Source organism: Rhinopithecus bieti, unplaced genomic scaffold (genome assembly GCF_001698545.2).
Source record: "Rhinopithecus bieti isolate Rb0 unplaced genomic scaffold, ASM169854v2 scaffold_1467, whole genome shotgun sequence".
NCBI classification, from domain to species: Eukaryota; Metazoa; Chordata; class Mammalia; order Primates; family Cercopithecidae; genus Rhinopithecus; species Rhinopithecus bieti.
The window spans coordinates 4,154,579-4,172,255 of NW_016803692.1; the positions used below are offsets into that span (position 1 = coordinate 4,154,579).

General features: G+C 37.2%; 1 protein-coding gene across 1 annotated transcript in view; it reads right to left on the reverse strand.

Annotated features, from left to right (window-relative positions):
• Positions 1-17,677, reverse strand: part of DNAI3 (dynein axonemal intermediate chain 3) — a 76,285-nt gene that overhangs the window by 12,625 nt on the left and 45,983 nt on the right. The window contains exons 15-19 of the mRNA XM_017851286.1: positions 15,797-15,806; positions 13,639-13,782; positions 11,735-11,822; positions 4,305-4,435; positions 924-987 (exon numbers count right to left, since the gene is read on the reverse strand). Of these exons, the coding sequence (XP_017706775.1) occupies positions 924-987; positions 4,305-4,435; positions 11,735-11,822; positions 13,639-13,782; positions 15,797-15,806 (437 nt within the window). The remainder of the gene's footprint in view (positions 1-923; positions 988-4,304; positions 4,436-11,734; positions 11,823-13,638; positions 13,783-15,796; positions 15,807-17,677) is intronic.

Here is a 17,677-nt window from a genome sequence, read left to right on the forward strand (position 1 = left end):
ATAGGCTGTGGCTCTGACCTCTGGCCTCTGTCAGTCACTCACACTTCTACTCGCATGACTGACCAGATACCCTTCTGCGTAGAATCCAGCTGCTCTACCACATTGCTCCCTCACGGTGTTCTGAAGCCTTCTTGCCAGGCTTTGTCTGCCTAGCAGTTCCAGGAGCTACCTCTTCCTTTGCTTATGGTTATCCCAAACTGTGAAAATGCATGAAAATATATTTTCATGCTATGACAAAATTCAAAGCTTTAAAATGAGAAGTTATAATTGTAGTGAACCCCAAGGCTCTGAGCCTGCTAGAGATAGGGAGCTTTGCTTATTGGGGTGCCTGTATTCCTGACTGCAATTCCTTCTCACATGTGGATGTGACCCACATGCTTCTGCTCAGCTTTCCAGAGGCCCAGGTCCTGGGAGCAGCAGATATAAAGACACAACCTGTCCTAGCCCTAAAGGAGGGTCCTGCAGTCCCTTTTCCTGTACTCTGCTGGGGTCTTCTAGATTATCATACATTTCGCTTGTAATCTAACTGACTCAGATTTTCCACATAGATGAACTATCAAGTTATTGAATTATTGAAACAGCATTTTATTTTTAAATTAAATCACTCAAGTTTCTCAGTCATTTAAGCAACATATAGGTCAGTGCTCCTCAAATTTTGGCGTGAAAACAAACACCCTGGAAAATGTTATTAAAATCCAGATTCCGATTCAGTAGGCCTGGGGTAGGATCTAAGATTTGTATGTGTGTTTTCAGCAAGTTCCCAGGTGATGACTATGGGGCTTATTCAAGGCTTTCACCTTATTAGTCAGTACCTTAGGAGCCCTCTCTCCCATTAGCACTGGCTCTGTACTGCATAAGATTCCTTTCGGTAGTTTAAATTAAAAGGAACATCTTATTAATAACAGGGCAATCACAAAACTTACGCATAAGTCGGCCAGTTTCAGGGTCTTTTTCCATTTTCCAATCTGTGTATATCACTTCGCCTTCCTAAAAATATTACAGGTTCCTAATGAGTACAATGACAACGTAAGAGACAAAAGACCTCACACTCATGTGCTAAGATTGACTGTTAACCAAAACAACTGCAAAACAACAAGTCAATTTAATCAAGTAATTTGATCCAGTGGGGGAGAAGGAAAGCCTCAAAATAAGTACTCAATTTTATATTGAAGAAACAATGAGTTTGTTGTGTCTTTATCCACATATAATGATGTGGAGAACATGATAGTTCTGCAGATACTCCATCTGGGACAAGAGTCCCAACCACCAGGCATCCACAGTTTTTGTTGTTGATCTATAAAGGGAGGGATCAGCCCATGTTATTCAGTGATTACTTTTCAGCCCATTAGAAAGTCAATTGTTAATAAATATTTGTGGAATAAGCGAGAAAGTGGGACTATGAATGCATACATGGTAGTAATTACTACTTTTCAGATTGAGAACAGGAAACACAAAGTTCAATCTAAATAAAATAGCAAGTGATATGTATTCTTGTTCTGCCTCATGGCCGTTTTAAGGAGAGGGGAAGGCAAATGGACCTGATGTTAAGAAGAGGAAGAAACAGTCATGCAAGGGGGAAAGACAGAGAGAACTGATTAATTACAGAGGTGGGAGAAGTTTATAGAAAATAATTAGTCCCTCGCTGTCATCGAATGGATGAGGAAACTGAGACTTGGAGAGGTTAAATGACTTGCTCTAGGTCACCCCATGCAGTCTCCTAATTCCGTTGTTTCTTCACTGGATGAGAAGAGAAAAACACAGGAGTTTGTATAAAATGGGGGATGGATTGGGATCTGTAGCAAGGAAGGGGAGATGACAGCACATTTGATTTATGCAAAGGGAAGGACAAACTCACTGGGGACAAGGTCACTCATTCACCCATCTGAGCTTTTATTCATGTATGCTAATTCATTTAACAAACAAGAACTGTATTTGGTGTTGGAAATTCCAAATCCAAGGACAAGCCCTCTCTCCACTAACGGTCCTCACAGTTTAAGGAAGCAGACAGATGGGTACATGTTTTGCTAATCCATGGCCATGTTGCACACCACCCTCAGGGATACCACTTCTTGAGCACTCAGTGCTTGCCAGCGTTCTTAGGAGCTTTATGGATGTGACCCTCAGCCCTCACCAAAATCCTGTAAGAGAGTTATTAATATCTCCTGGGTCTCATAGCCAGTACATGAAACAATGAGATTGAACCAAGTCAACAAGGACTAGCTGGAATCAGTTTAATAAATATGTGTTGAAGTCACCTAGCTGGAAACCTTTACATCCTTCTCTAGCCAATTCTGTAATTTTGTTACCCAACTCCACTTCCCCGACCCCTGTGTTGACATTCTTGGCCCCACTGCTCAGGCCCTTTTCATTTCTGGGCTGGCCCACCTGAAATCACCGCCTGCCCGGCTTCTCTCCCTCCAGGGTTCCACTCCCTTCCCTCGCCCCTTGCCAGCCAGTCAAGACCCCAGAGAGGCTTCCCTGAAGATCTCTATCCAAAGTAGATGGATCAGCTGCATCACAAGTTGCTAGAACCTTCCACTGGAATGCCAACCCCACAAGGCCAGGGAATTTTGTCTGTTTGTTCACTGCTATATCCCCAGGGTCAAAAACAATGCCTGGCATATATTAAATGCGTAGTGAGTATCTGTCGAGTGATGAGTAAAGAAATTCCAAGTAGGGCAAGGCCTCCAAAGGCAGGCAAGAGTTTGTATTAGGAGAATGAGAAAAAAAGGCCAGGCACTGTGGCTCGCCCCTGTAATCCCAGCACTTTGGGAGGCCAAGACGAGCCGATCATCTGAGGTCAGGAGTTCAAGACCAGCCTGGCTAACATGGTGAAACACTGTCTCTACTAAAAATACAAAAAAAATTAGCTGGGCGTGGTGGCACACGCCTGTAATTCCAGCTGCTTGGGAGGCTGAGGCAGGAGAATTGCTTGAACCTGGGAGGGAGGTTGCAATGAGCCGAGATCGTGCCACCGCACTCCAGCCTGGGTGACAGAGTGAGATGCCATCTCAAAAAAAAAAACAAAACAAAAAAGGAAAAAGCAGAGCTGACACAGTGAGTGAGAGGGAGGTTGGTGCAGATGAGGTAGAGAGATAGGCAGGGGACAAATCTTATAGGCCATGGTGTGAAAAGTCTGGATTTTATTCATGTTGTACTGAGATGTCACTGAAGAGTTTGAGCAGGGGGTATCATGCTTTAATTTCTGCTTTAAGATCTTGCAGTCATTGATCTTTCTAAATCTGGTCTGATGGTGTCATTCCCCTGCTTTAAAAACTTTGGTGCACAAAAAGACAAATATTGTATAATTCCACTTACATGAGGTATCTAGAATAGTCACATTTGTAGATACAGAAAGTAGATGGTGGTTACCAGTGGGTGGGGAAAGAAAGGAAGAGGGAGTTATTGTTTAGTGTGTACAGAGGCCCAGTTTGGGATGAGGAAAAGCTCTGGACATGGATGGTGGTGATGGCTGTACAATATGAATGTACTTTTCCAACAGATTATTGAACTCTTTTGGGTAAGGAGTTTCTTAATACCACTGAATTGTACATTTAAAAATGGTTAAGATGATTAATTTTATGTTACATATATTTTACCACAATTAAAAAAAATTTTTAAACCTTGCTGTGAAACCCAAGTTATAAAGCACATATTTATTTGGTAGTGTCCCATTGCTTACTAAATGAAACTCAAATTACCTAACACAGCAGGAAAGGTCCTTCAGTACTGGATTCCAACCAAGCATTCTAGACATAGCTTTATCTCTCACACCAAACTATTTCACTATCTCCAGACAAATCCTGGACTTTCATAACTCCAAAATATTGTTCAGGCTGTTATTTCTGCTTGAAATTCTACTCTCAACCCGATCTTTGAGATTCCTTCTCAACCTCCAACGTTTTGAATTGAGTGAGTTTTTTACTGTCTTTGTAAAAAGACAATAAACACAATCTCCATAGATTGTGTTAGCCCAACAAAACAGTATAGTTTCTTAGTAAATCTCTAACGCTTAGTGTGGTTTCTTCCAAATGATAAAGGTATTTGATGAATATTTATAGATCGAACAATATTAGTTTAAAAGTATGCAGTTTTACAGATTTTTCCACATGTGTTCAGGAACATTTTAAAGGTGAATTTATGAGGTATCAAAGTTAAAAATATTTAATGCAAACAAGCATACTAAAACATGAAAATGGTATAACTTTTATGTCTTTACATAGCAAAAATGTACAACAGATATTGTTATAATATATTTCAGTATAAATAAGTATTAATTTTAAAAGCAGATAATCCAAATTTACCTCTGTTCCCACGAAGAACTTTGTGCAGAAGTCATCTATTGGCTTGAGAAGATTGGGCATCCCACTTTCCAGATTATGGTATGGGTTCATTTCTTCTGCCTTTGCTGTTTTGCTCTGTGCTAACACTTTGTCTTTCAGAGGAGTGTGGGTAGAAGGAGTACATACTTACAGTGAAACATCTTTTAAAATGTAGACAGTTTACATTTTCTGCCCCTTGCCACCTACATTTGCCCTGTTCCCTTCCCAATGTAGTAGGCATAAGTCCAAGCATTTTAGATTTCTAATTGATCAAAAGAACCCTTTTTTGTTCCAAACCAAACATCAATGACTGTACTGTATTATAGCTCTAGCTATACACGCACATAGTGTAAGAGCATCGCTAATTCGGGGGCTGAAACACAAACATCATCAGCAACCTGTTTCTTTTTAGAAGTATTTGATACTACTCTGTTTTAAAAGTCTTTTTGTAATCTAAAATTAGTAAATGTTACTTATTTAAGCTTTGGAGAATAGAGAAAGGCATGAGTAAAGGAACAAAATCATCCATTATTATGTCTCCCAGAGATAATATTAAAGTATTGTGACTTTTCTTATGAATCCACTTTAAAAAAAGAAAACTGGATCATATACTATTTCAGTTTTACATACTGCTTTTCTATTCTCTTAAAGCTATGTCCTAAACATTTTCCAGGTAACTTACTAGTTTTCAAAATATGATATTCAATTCCTGGGAAAGATGGTAGAGAAATATATGCTCATAAAACCCTTCTCTCATCACACTTTTTCAATATGTCTTCTGAGTTATATCACCCAAGAGGAAACAAAAAACCATGAAACCAACCAACAAACAGGCAAGTGAAAACTAAAACAGGAGAATAAAACTTCAGCTGTACTAAAAAGACATATTACATTAAAAAATACTTTAGCATAATTCTGGACAAAACTTAAAAATGATTAGCATGATTTAGTTGGTACAGTCAACCAATACTTTCTTTGTTTGGGATCTACAGGTTTTGAGAGGTATCTTTTCCCACTAAGACAGACATCAAAAACGAGTATCAAAATGAGCCAAACATCGAACTAGATCTTTGAATAGCTGTACTACAAAGTGTAAACCAACATTTCAAACATGACTGGGCATATTCAATCACAGTATTCTCATTAAAAGATATTATTTATAATACATGTAGGAAGAGCAAAAAGGCATTTTGTACCCATTTAATATATACAATTAAAATCATTAAAATATTTATTTCAAATTCTTCACTCTCATTCGATATCTGTTCCTCTCTTTTTAAATCATGTACACAAATATATTAGAGAAGTAGAATATGTATATAATTTATAAATACATACACATACATTGAGAATCCGTACTTAAAAATGTTAAATGAGGTGGTATAAGATTAGAAGTGTGGAGCCTTCTGGTCTCCCAAGGGGAGACAAGACCCTGATCTACAGGGTTACAACTGATAATGGAAAGGAAGAGGCAAAGGTGAGATAAATGTAAAGGAAAACATGATTATCTTGAGTGAGAGACTGGAAGTGGAGGCCTGAAGAGAGAATCAGGAATGACTCAAGTTATCAATCCTGTTCTGGACACATTGACTTGGATAGGGTAGACTGGGTTCAAACCCAGGAGACAGTAAGCATCAGATGGAGAATTCTCAGCAGAGATAAAAGTTAGAGCCATGCAGGTAGACTGTGTTACCAATGAGGAAAGCACACAGCTGAAGTTAAAGTTCAAGGTATATTCATGAGTAGATGGCAGCAAGGTGAAATGGAGCCAGGAAAGGAGATAGAGGAGGAAAAACAGAAGTAGTAGCAGGATAGGAAAATCACAAATGCTAAGAGAAGTGTAAGCTCCAAGAAAACAGGCTGAGTTAATAGCATTTAATGCGATAGAGCAGGGGTCTGCAGCCCCTGGGCCACAGATACTGGTCCATGGCCTGGTAGGAACTGGTCAGCACAGCAGGAGATGAGCAGCAGGCGGGCGAGAGAGCATTACTGCCTGAGCAGTATGTCCTGTCAGACAGCAGCAGCATTACATTCTCACAGAAGCGTGAATCTTATTGTGAACTGCACATGCAAGGGATCTAGGTTGCATGCTCCTTATGAGAATCTAATGCCTGCCCCCTCACCTCCCCCTACCACCCAGTGGAAAATTATCTTCCACAAAACTGGTCCCTAGTGCCAAAAAGGCTGGGGATGGCTGTGGTAGCGTCAAAGAAGGTGAGGCCAGGGAAAAATGTTATTAACTACTTTTATTCAGAGTTGACGGGAATAACTTTGGATACTTAGATTCAAAATCATCCTCATAGGTCATGGATTTCCTATCCTTTGAGATAGTAATAATAACAGCAACTGACATTTATTGAATGCTCACTACACGCCAGGCACTAAAGTGTGTGCTTTATAGGAATCATTTCATTCAGTCCTCACAAGCACTTCCAAGGTGGTTATGCATTGATCCTCCTCTAAGGATGAGTAAACTGAGGCTCAGAAAGATTAAGTAATTTAATCTCAGAGAGATTAAGAGATTAAGCAAGGTCTCACACATGGTAGCTAACATTTGCTGTGTGTTGACTATGTGCTATTCTGAGAGCTTCGTGTATAACTCACTTCATCTTCACAACACCCTATGAGGTAGTTCTCTTTATTATTTACTCCCCTAATCTTCCTCACTCTATTTTCAAATGGGTTTAAAAGAAAAAAACAACTAAGGTACAGAGAGGTAAGGTAATTTGACTTGGTCAAATAATACATTGTGGCTTTGGGATTTAAACCCAGACCATCAACTTCAATGTGGCTGCTATGCCACATTGCTTAGAAGAATATATGGCTCTAAAGGCTATTCCAACAGAGGAATTCCAAAAGCATTTAAAGCAAGGGTTTCCTTATCAGAATAAATACAGAATTTCTTAAAGTGACCACCTAGACGAGCATGGGTTGTCATGGACCTACAATGGTAGATATAGGGTGCGTGGTCCCTGGCCACTAGATAGTGACAGGGTACCAGACACTGACATTAAGTCTCAACAGGCCTCAAGAGAAACTGGGATAGCAAAGACTTGTGATACACAGTCAAAGGAGAAACCAGTACAGGATCAAGAATCAAAATGTGATCAAGAACCATGTGAGTATATTCTAGTTAAGAGGGCCAAGTCTGGCCAGAATGGGTGGATAGTTGGCAGTGTGACCAAAGGAAATTCGAAATACCATAATCGATCTCAAAGTCTTGAAAGCTGGCCATTCACACAGGAGGCAAGGTCATGGCCATATAGTGACCTTCCCCCTAAGATCAGGAACAAAACAGGGATGTCCACTCTCACACTTCATTTAACATTCTGGAGGCTCTACACAGTGCAATCAGGTAAGAAAAAAATAACCATCCAGATTGGAAAAGAAGTAAAACTGTCTTTATTTGCAATGACATTATTATTTATATAGAAAACTTGATATGTCTAAAAGAAGCTACTATAACTAGTAAGAGATTTTAGCAACATTTCAGAATACAAAATTAATATTCAAAGATAAATTGTAGGCCAGGCATGGTGGCTCACACCTGTAATCCCAGCACTCTGGGAGGCCAAGGCAGGTGGATCACCTGAGGTCAGGAGTTCAAGACCAGCCTGGCCAACATGGTGAAACCCAATCTCTACTAAAAATACAAAAATTAGCCTGGTGTGGTGGCGCACGCCTATGGTCCCAGCTACTCGGGAGGCTGAGGCAGGAGAATCACCTGAACTCAGGAGGTGGAAGTGCAGTGAGCTGAGATCATACTACTGCACTCTAGCCCGGGTGATAGAGCAAGACTCCATCTCAAAACAAAAAAAAAAAAAGAAAGATACAAATTGTATTTTTATACACTGGCAATGAACAATCGGAAATTAAAAAATTGTAAGTACCATTAACAAGAGCACCAAAAAATATGAAGAATATAGAAATAAACCTGTCAAAAGAGGTGAAAGACCTGTACATTGTAAAGTATAAAACATCTCTAAGAAATTAATGACCTAAATAAATGAAGAGATATACTGTGTTTATGGGTTAAAGGACTCATTTTGTTAGATGCTAATTCTCATAATATTGACCTACAGATTCAATACAATCCAGTCAAAATCACAGCTAGCTTCTTATGCATAATAAGTTGTTCCTAAAATTCACACGGAAAAGCAAAAAGATTACAACAGTCAAAAACTACTTTGAAAAAAAAAGGTTGGAAGATTAACACTATCTAATTTCAAGACAAATTATAAAGCTAGCATAATCAAAACAGTGTGGTATTGCTCTAAAGATAGGTCAATGGAACAGAATAGAGTTTAGAAATAGACTCACATATATATGGACAAGTGTTTTTTGACAAAGGTGCAAAGCAGTTCAGTAGAAAGAGGATGGTGTATTCAACAAATAGTGTGGGAATACCATACACAAAAAAATGAACTTTGATCCATAACATACGCCAATTACAAAAATTAACTCAAAAGAAATCGTAGACCTAAATATAAAACCACAAAACTTCTAGAAAAATTAGGAAGAAACATTGTCAGCTGTGGGATAGGCAAACATTTCTTAAATTCAACACCAAAATCATGATCCATAAAAGAATAAATTGATAAACTGGACTTCCTCAAAATTAAAAACTTCTGATTTTCAAAAGACTGCTAAGAGATGAGACAACAAATCACAGACTTGGAGAAAATACTTAAAAATCACATATCACTGGTCCTGAGAAAGAACTAGTATATAAAATATATTAAGAATTCTCAGAATTCAATAATAAGAAAACAAACAGGCCAGATGTGGTGGCTCACGTTCATAATCTCAGCACTTTGGGAGGCCGATTTGGGCAGATTGCTTGAGGACAGGAGTTCGAGACCAGCCTGGCCAACATAGTGAAACCCTGTCTCTACTAAAAATACAAAAATTAGCCAGGCATGGTGGCACATGCCTATAATCCCAGGTGCTCGGTTGGCTGAGGCATGAGAATCACTTGAACCTGGAGGCAGAGGTTGCAGTGTGCCGAGATCGTGCCACTGCACTCCAGCCTGGGCGGCAGAGTGAGACTCTGTCTCAAAAATAAAAATTAAACAAACAACCCAACTGATAAATGGGCAAAATATTTGAACAGACACTTAACCAGGGAAGATATACGGGTGGCAAAAAAACATGTGAAAATCTGCTTGACAACTTAAGTCATTAGGTAAGTGTAAATGAGATCTAACTATGTATATTTTAGAATGGTTAAAAGGATTAACCATATCAACTGTTGGCAAGGATGTGGAGAAAATGGACCTCTCCATACATTGCTAGTGGGAATGTAAACTGGTAAAACTGAAAAATGCTTTGGCAGTTTCTGAAAAAGTAAAACACATACCTGCCATATAATACAACCATTCTATTCCTAGGGATGTACTCAGGAAAGTATGAAGGCATATGTCTATACAAAGACTTGTACGTGAATGTTTGTAGAAGCTTTATTTGTAATAGGCCTAAGCTAAAAATTCAAATGTTTACCAACATGTGAATGGATAAACAACTGTTGTGTATTCATACAATGAAATGCCACTCTGTAATAAAAAGGATTCATTCAGACAACATGAATGAATTCTAAAATAATCATGCTAATTGAAAGAAGCCAGATTGCTGCACATGGTGGTGCATGCTTGTAGTCCTGGCTACTCAGGAGGCTAAGACAGGAGGATCGCTTGAGCCCAGGAGTTAGAGGCTGCAGTGAACTATGATCATGCCCCTGCATGCCAGCCTGGGTGACAAAGTGAGCCCCCATCTCTTAAAAAAAAAAAAAAAAGAGTATATACTGTATGATTTATATAAAATTCTAGATAATGAAACTAACATATAGTGACAGAAAGTAGATCCGCTGTGGCCTGGGAGTGAGGGAGGTGCTGGAGGGAAGCATCCCAAATGGAATTCCTCTATGAATAAACTTTTGGGAGTGATGAATATGTTCATTATCTTGATTATGTTGATGGTTTCACGGGTGTGTACATATGTCAAAACATATCAAATTGAACACTTTGACAACATGCAGTTCATTGTATGTCAATTATACCTCAGTGTGGTTGTTAAAAATTAATAAAAACCCCTCACACTTTAAAAGAGGTAATGATATCCTTCTTATAAACTGGATAAAGGTAGTCACATCCTCTTGGCCACCTGTTTTCATTAGGTTAAAAAATAATACCAGGACATTTAATAAAGTTATCTTTTTACAAGTTACATTAACCTCTCTCAGCCTTGGTTTTCTTAATTATAAAATGGTAATGAAAATTCCCAGCTTGTAGATTGTTGTGATCATTATTAGCATCTGTTTTTGCTCACCATCATACCCCTGGGGCTTAGCACAAAGTAAGCAATTTATAAATATCTGTTCAATGAATGAAAGCATGTGCAATGGTAGCATGGTACCTGAACCATGGCTGGAATGCAATACATTAAAACCAATGATTGAATACAAAAGAGTAGGAAAAGAAGGAAGAGGAGGAGAGGTGGAGAAGGAGAAAACTCCCATTAGATTCCCTCAAGAATGAAGCAGGCCCTAATAGAGAAACAGCATTCAATGTTTTAATAATGCTTTGAAAATGTCTATAAAAGTTTAGTGATTCAACTTTTTTTAGCATGAGGTTTTGGGTTATATCAATAAAACACATGACTTCAAAGTGAAATTTTGCTCAAGCTGGGCATTAGGTATGTGTAACATGTTTTCCTTAGATATCCTGTCATTTAACTGAACATTGAAAAATTTATAAATGGAAATCCGTTTGATAAGGCAAATGTTTGGGAAATATTTCAATTGCTAGTTATTCTCGAACATTTTCATTATGCATTGCTCTCCAGGTGCGACATTCATGCATGCCTTTATCTTAATAGTTTTGACAGCTTATATGTGCGCCCTTCAATTACTTCAATAAAGATGTGTGGGTTGAGTTGAGATAGATTTAAAAGTCAGTTTCCTTTCGTTATTCAGTTTTACCTTGGTGCCGTATAAATATTATTTTAAAAAATTATATTCTAATTGAGAATGGTAATTTGTTTCTTGATACTTCATAACTTATTTTGTTAGACTTCAGATGTCTTCCATCTTATAGCATTATTCTTTGAGCACATAACATTTTCATTAAGTGGGCTTCATTTTCTTTTAATGTAATGAGTTTTTGAAGACACATAAATGTGCTCAATAAATATTTGAGAAGCTGAAATGAACTGAATCTTTTTTGTGTATAGGCAGTTTTAATGTGTTGGCAATAGCTATTATTGCCATTATAAAGTTCCACATTGGAGGGTTTGATTTTCTGTATTCTTTTTACAAATTAGACTATCCTGGCGAGTAACTCACGTTAGTCATAATCAGCTACTAACACTCAAACTAGTAAATGTTTTTGTTTTTTTAAATAAGCAAAGGCAGTTACCTTGTGTTTTGCAAAGAAGATGGTCTTCTTTCAGGCTTATCTTGGTTGGACAGTGGTCTAAACTTGTTTCACCCTTGGACAGCCTTACCTTTTGGGAGAACATATAGCAAAGACTATTTCCACATATCCTGAAATTATCCTTGGGTAATTTATTCTTGCCTTTCCCTTCTGCTCCCATATTTAAGGAAACCCACTGCCTTTTTTTTCTTCCTTCCCTTTCCTCCCTCAAATTTCTAGTTTCTTTTCTCCATGGAATGCACCTAAACCACATTTCTAAACCCAGCTACAGAAAGGAGCTTGTCTGAGGACACATTTCCACATCCCAAATACTCATGTGTCATTTTCTTTCTGAAAAATGTCTTGTCTTGTATTCCATAATACATCCTTAGTAGTCTTACTATAAAATAATAACTTGTTACCCTGTTCCCTAAATCTTTCCATTAAATGAGACTCCAGAAAGTTGTGCAGGGACCTGGCATCTGTTTGGCCACCTCCAAGTCCTCTCAGGAACACATCCACTGGAGTTCCAAAAGGCCCTGGGCCTGCACTGCATCCTGGTGGCTGGAAAGAGCAACTGTCACACTTCACAGTTTTCCCTCACAGCTCCCTCAGCCTCTTCTCCTTCAGGGTGTTTGTCTGCACGCTATGCAATTATTCTTAGATGAGTTTGGGGTTGTTTGTTTGAACGATTCATAGCTCAATAGATCCTACCCTCATTCCCCCAAATTTATAATCTTCTCTTTCCAATTCTTTCCCAATTATCTCAGCAATATTCTTATTCCTCCATGTTCTCCCTTCCATTGGGAGCAAATACAAAATAATATAATTCTTGTGATATTTATAAATCAGAAGAAAAGTATTAAGTTTAAAATTAAAACTAGACATTCTAAAGAAAGACAGCCATTAAGTTTGAAGTCCGTTTATATTTTCCACACACATCTTGTCCATAGCTATATTTTTCTCAAATTAAAACTGCTTTTCTTAAAGCTCTGCCATGTGAGATAAATACAAACAACTTCTCATTCAGTTAATTTTCAGTTCTGTTTGGTCATAGGTATTATCAAGCTTTCTGTGGTCTAATATCCCAAAAACATGCAGAAGGAACAATACCAGTTCCTTCTATTGATAGGCAAAATATGCAGAATTTTGGCTACAGTGGGGAGGAAAACTAGCTTTTCTGAGCTAACCTGAGTACCAACCAATTTTCAGGCAACTGACATGCAATTAAATAATTATTACACAAACGATTTGGAAATTGTGGCTTGTTTATATATGAAATATCAATCTTGAGTTCATGATGGTTTTGATTTCTGCCTGGATCTAAAGAGACATCAAAATAACTTGTGGGGGGAGGGAAAAAAGGGGGACAAGGGTTGAAAAACTACCTATTGGGTACTATGTTCATTACTTGGCTGATGGGTTAAACAGAACCCCAAACCCCAGCATTATACAATATGACCATGGGACAAACCTGCATGTGTACCCCCTGAATCCAAAAATAATAATTAAAAAATGATGAGAGCTTGAAGTTTTCCCAGGAACTCGGAAACCTATCATTGTTATTGGCACAGTTAGAATGATGAAATGTTTTTCTGCTCCCTTTTTCTGTATATCGCAAACATCAGCTACGTCAGCAACCATATACTTCTTCATTGTCAACTTTTCGAAGTAAATCTGTGTAAATCATTATGCAATATATACAATAACGTGTATCAATTAAAAATAAAGTAAAACTAAAAGTCCTCTCAATCAAGGAATTTATTGGTTGAATAAACACAAATTGTACAGTCTTGTGTTAATCTGAGCTGCTCTACTTTTAGAGAGTGTGTATATATGTATGTCTATGAATGCAAAGTAAATAACGTATTACGCAAACAGGATGGACTAAACCCCACATTACTTACCTTAGTGAGAGGTTTCCAGGAGAGATCTAGATGCAAAAAAGTGGATGGCACATCAAAAGGAATTTCAATATTTTCTTCCTTCTTTTTCTCTGTTGTTTGGGGGGTTAAAGGTTTCTGTGGTCTAATATCCCAAAACATATTGTGCTAAAAAAAAGGTTATATATATATTTTTATTAAGTATAAACAAGAGGTGCAGCCTCAGGACTACCATTAATGCTGCTACATATTAGCATTGTGACCATGGCTATATTTTAATGTATCTGAAACTAAGATTTTTATGAACTGAGACAGCTTTGTACTTCATATTTTAGAGAATTAAACTGTTTGTTGGGTTGTTTAACAGCCTCCCTCATCTTGGGATAATAACATGCATAAGAATTGAGTTTGAAATTGATGCAATCTTTTAAAAATACAAGTTTTATTTAGATATAAATCATATACTACAACATTCATACAATTAAAGTGTATAATTCAATAGTTTTCAATATATTCACAGAATTGGGAAGCCATCACCACAATCAATTTTAGAAGATTTTTGTCATGCTCTCCCACCTCACCAAAAAACCTCATGCAGATTAGCAGTCACTTCCTATTAGCAGTTTTTCCCAAGCCATCCCACCAGTCCTAGACAACCACTGATCTGCTTCTTAGCTCTATAGATTTTACTATGCTGGACATTTCATACATTGAATCATATATGGTCTTTTGTGACTGCCATTTTTCTCTGAGCATGTTTTTAAGGCTCATTCGTGTTGTGGCTGGCAGCTATCAGGACTTCATTCCTCCTTATGGATGAATATTCCATTGTATGGATATACTACATTTTATGTATCCATTCATCAGTACATTTGATAAATAAATTTGAATTCCACACACCCCCACCACAGCTTTTTGTCTATTATAAATGCTGCCAGTGAACATTTGTGTATGTTTGCATTTCTCTTGGGTGTATCTAAGACTGGAATTGCTGGGTTAAATTATAACTCTGTGTTTAATCTTTTGAGGAACTGCCCAGATTATTTTCCAAAGCAATTGCACCATTTTTACATTCTATCAGCAATGTGTAATCACTCCAATTTATCCACATCTCCGCAGGTTCACCAGCACTTGTTGCTTTTTGTCTTTTGATTATAGTCATTGTAGTGGGTATAAAATTGTATTTCATCAAAAGTAGTTTGGGTTCCTTTTGTGCTTTTGTTGTAATATCTAAGAAATCACCCCTCAATTCAAAGTCATGAAGATACGTGACTATGTTTTCTTCTAAGAGTTTTCTAGTTTTAGCTCTTACGTTTAGATCATTATTCCATTTTATATGTTTGTATATGGGATGAGATAGGAATCCAACTTTATATTTTGCACGTGGATATCCAGTGGTCCCAGCACCATTTGTTGAAAAGATTGTTCTTTATGTATTGAATTGTCTTGGCGTCCTTGTTGAAAATCAGTTGGCTAAAGATGTATGGGTTCATTTCCGGACTCTCAGGTCTTTTTCATTGATCTATGTATCTATCTTTATGCTAGTTCTAGTACATCTGTCTCTATTACTATAGCTTTGTAGAAAGTTTAGAAATTTGGAAGTGTGAGTCCTCCAACTTTTGTCTTCCTTGACAAGATTGTTTTGGCTATTCTAGGTCTCATTATTTGCATTCCCGTGATAACTAATGATATTGAGCATGTTTTTATGTGCTTATTGACCATTTGTGTATCTTCTTTGGGGAAATATCTACTGAGAACCTTTGTTCACTTTTAATTGGGTCATTTGGGTTTTATTGTTGCATGGTAAGAGTTCTTTTATATATTCTGGTACAAGTCTTTTATCAGTTACATGATTTGTAAATGTTTTTTCCTATTCTGTGGTTGTCTTTTCAATTTATTGGTAGTAACTTTGGAAGCTCAAAAAGTTTTAATTTTGATGAAGTCCAATTTATCTATTTTTTCTTTCGTTGCTTGCACTTTTGGTGTTTCATCAAAGTCACATAATCTTAAAAGTGATGTAGTGAAAATAACATACACGGAATTGGACATAATGTGCCTTGTACACAGTAGGTACCCAACAAGCCAAGTGTTATTTATCCTTATTCCTTCTTCCTCACAGGTTAACTATAAAAGTCAAATGAGATAATATATCTTTAAAAATTTTTAGAAGTTCCACACATACACAGAGTGCACTAAAAATAATACTCTGTATATGTGTGAAACTTTATAAAGAATGTTCACATATACTATCTCATTTGATTTTCATAACCAATCTGTGAGGAATATGTTTCTGATAATGAAACTACAACACATTATAGTGATACTTGTATTAATTAAGTATATTTAATATTAATTATACTAGTCTGTGAAATTAATTATATTCTTTGTATCATTTATGTGAAAACATATAATGAAAATGGCTAAAATATACCATATTAGCTCTATAATTTCTATCACTGAAGTTATATATAATCTGATTAATACATTTAAGATCTATTAAATAACTTAGATGTGTAAGTTAAAGTATTAAATAGCAACTCAAGGAAGACTAACAATTTTAAATATAATTTAATCAATATAATTTATTCATTGAAATAATGGATAAATGGTTAAAATTAATAAAATATTAATCATTTTATATTGTCAAATTGATTTCTTGAGAAAACACCACAAGTGACACATTAAGATCTGTTTTTGGCCGGGCAGTGGTTCATGCCTGTAATCCCAGCACTTTGGGAGGCCGAGGCGGGTGGATTACGAGGTCAAGAGATCGAAACCATCCTGGCCAACATGATGAAACCCTGTCTCTACTAAAAATACAAAACTTAGCTGGACATGGTGACGTGCACCTGTAGTCCCAGCTACTTGGGAGGTTGAGGGAGGAGAATCGCTTGAACCCAGAAGGTGGAGGGTGCAGTGAGCTGAGATCACCCCACTGTGCTCCAGCCTGGCAACAGAGCGAGACTCTGACAAAAAAAAATAAAAAATTAAAAATTAAAAAATTAAAAAAAAAGATCTGTTTTTAAACATGCTTATAGTTGGTTTTAAATTGTTTTTCAAAATGATATAGCACTTCTTAAATCTTACAGCGTTAATTAGCATCATTCATAAAATGGCTTTGCTAAATACAGACAGCATCAGTTCAACTTTTTATATAAATTAGTTACACATTCTTCATTAATGGAAATTAATTTTGCTATATTCTATGTTATAAGACTCTTAGCATGGCTGAAGTATAAAGGTTAGGACTAATGGAGTTTTCCAGATAACTGAAAGCTTTTCGAAAAGCACAAACTTTATTTTTTTACTTTAATAATTTTTTAAGGAAATGTTTCCAGAATATCCCCATATTTACGTAAATAATCATATAAATAATAATTTAACCAACCAGCCTTCTTCCTTCCTTCCAAACTCAAGAGCCATCATTATAAAGAAACAACTCATGACCTATGTCAATATGCTTTTAATGTTCTCCTAGTATAGCTTTACATTCTGTTGTTTACATTCAACATTATAGCACAAGTGTTTCCCTATGAAATCATAATATGATATAATTTAATTGTTCCATGATTTTTCATATGGCCCTATAGGTGATGTATTGTCTTTGCCTCGGGGACAACTTCCCCCTTTTCTTTTCTTTCTTTCTTTTTTTTTTTTTTGAGACAGAGTCTCGCTCTGTCACCCAGGCTGGAGTGCAGTAGCTTGATCTCGGCTCACTGAAACCTCCACCTCCTGGGTTCAAATGATTCTCCTGCCTCAGCCTCCCGAGTAGCTGGGAATACAGGCATGTACCACCACACCCAGCTAATTTTTTGTATTTTTAGTAGAGACGGTGCATTCTAGTGGTTCTTTGGGGAACCACCCTGTTCTCCATTACATGTACTCAGGTTGGGATCGTCAGTCAAGGTGCTCTGTTATTTCTCCCCTGGCTAAAGGGATGGGTTCATGATACAGTGGGAGCCAGGCAGACCCCTTCCAGTTAATTTGAATCTTGAGCAGCGGGACACAATGATTGGCACTGATTCATTCAGAGAAAAGGGGCTGGCCATTTGTTCCTGCTACC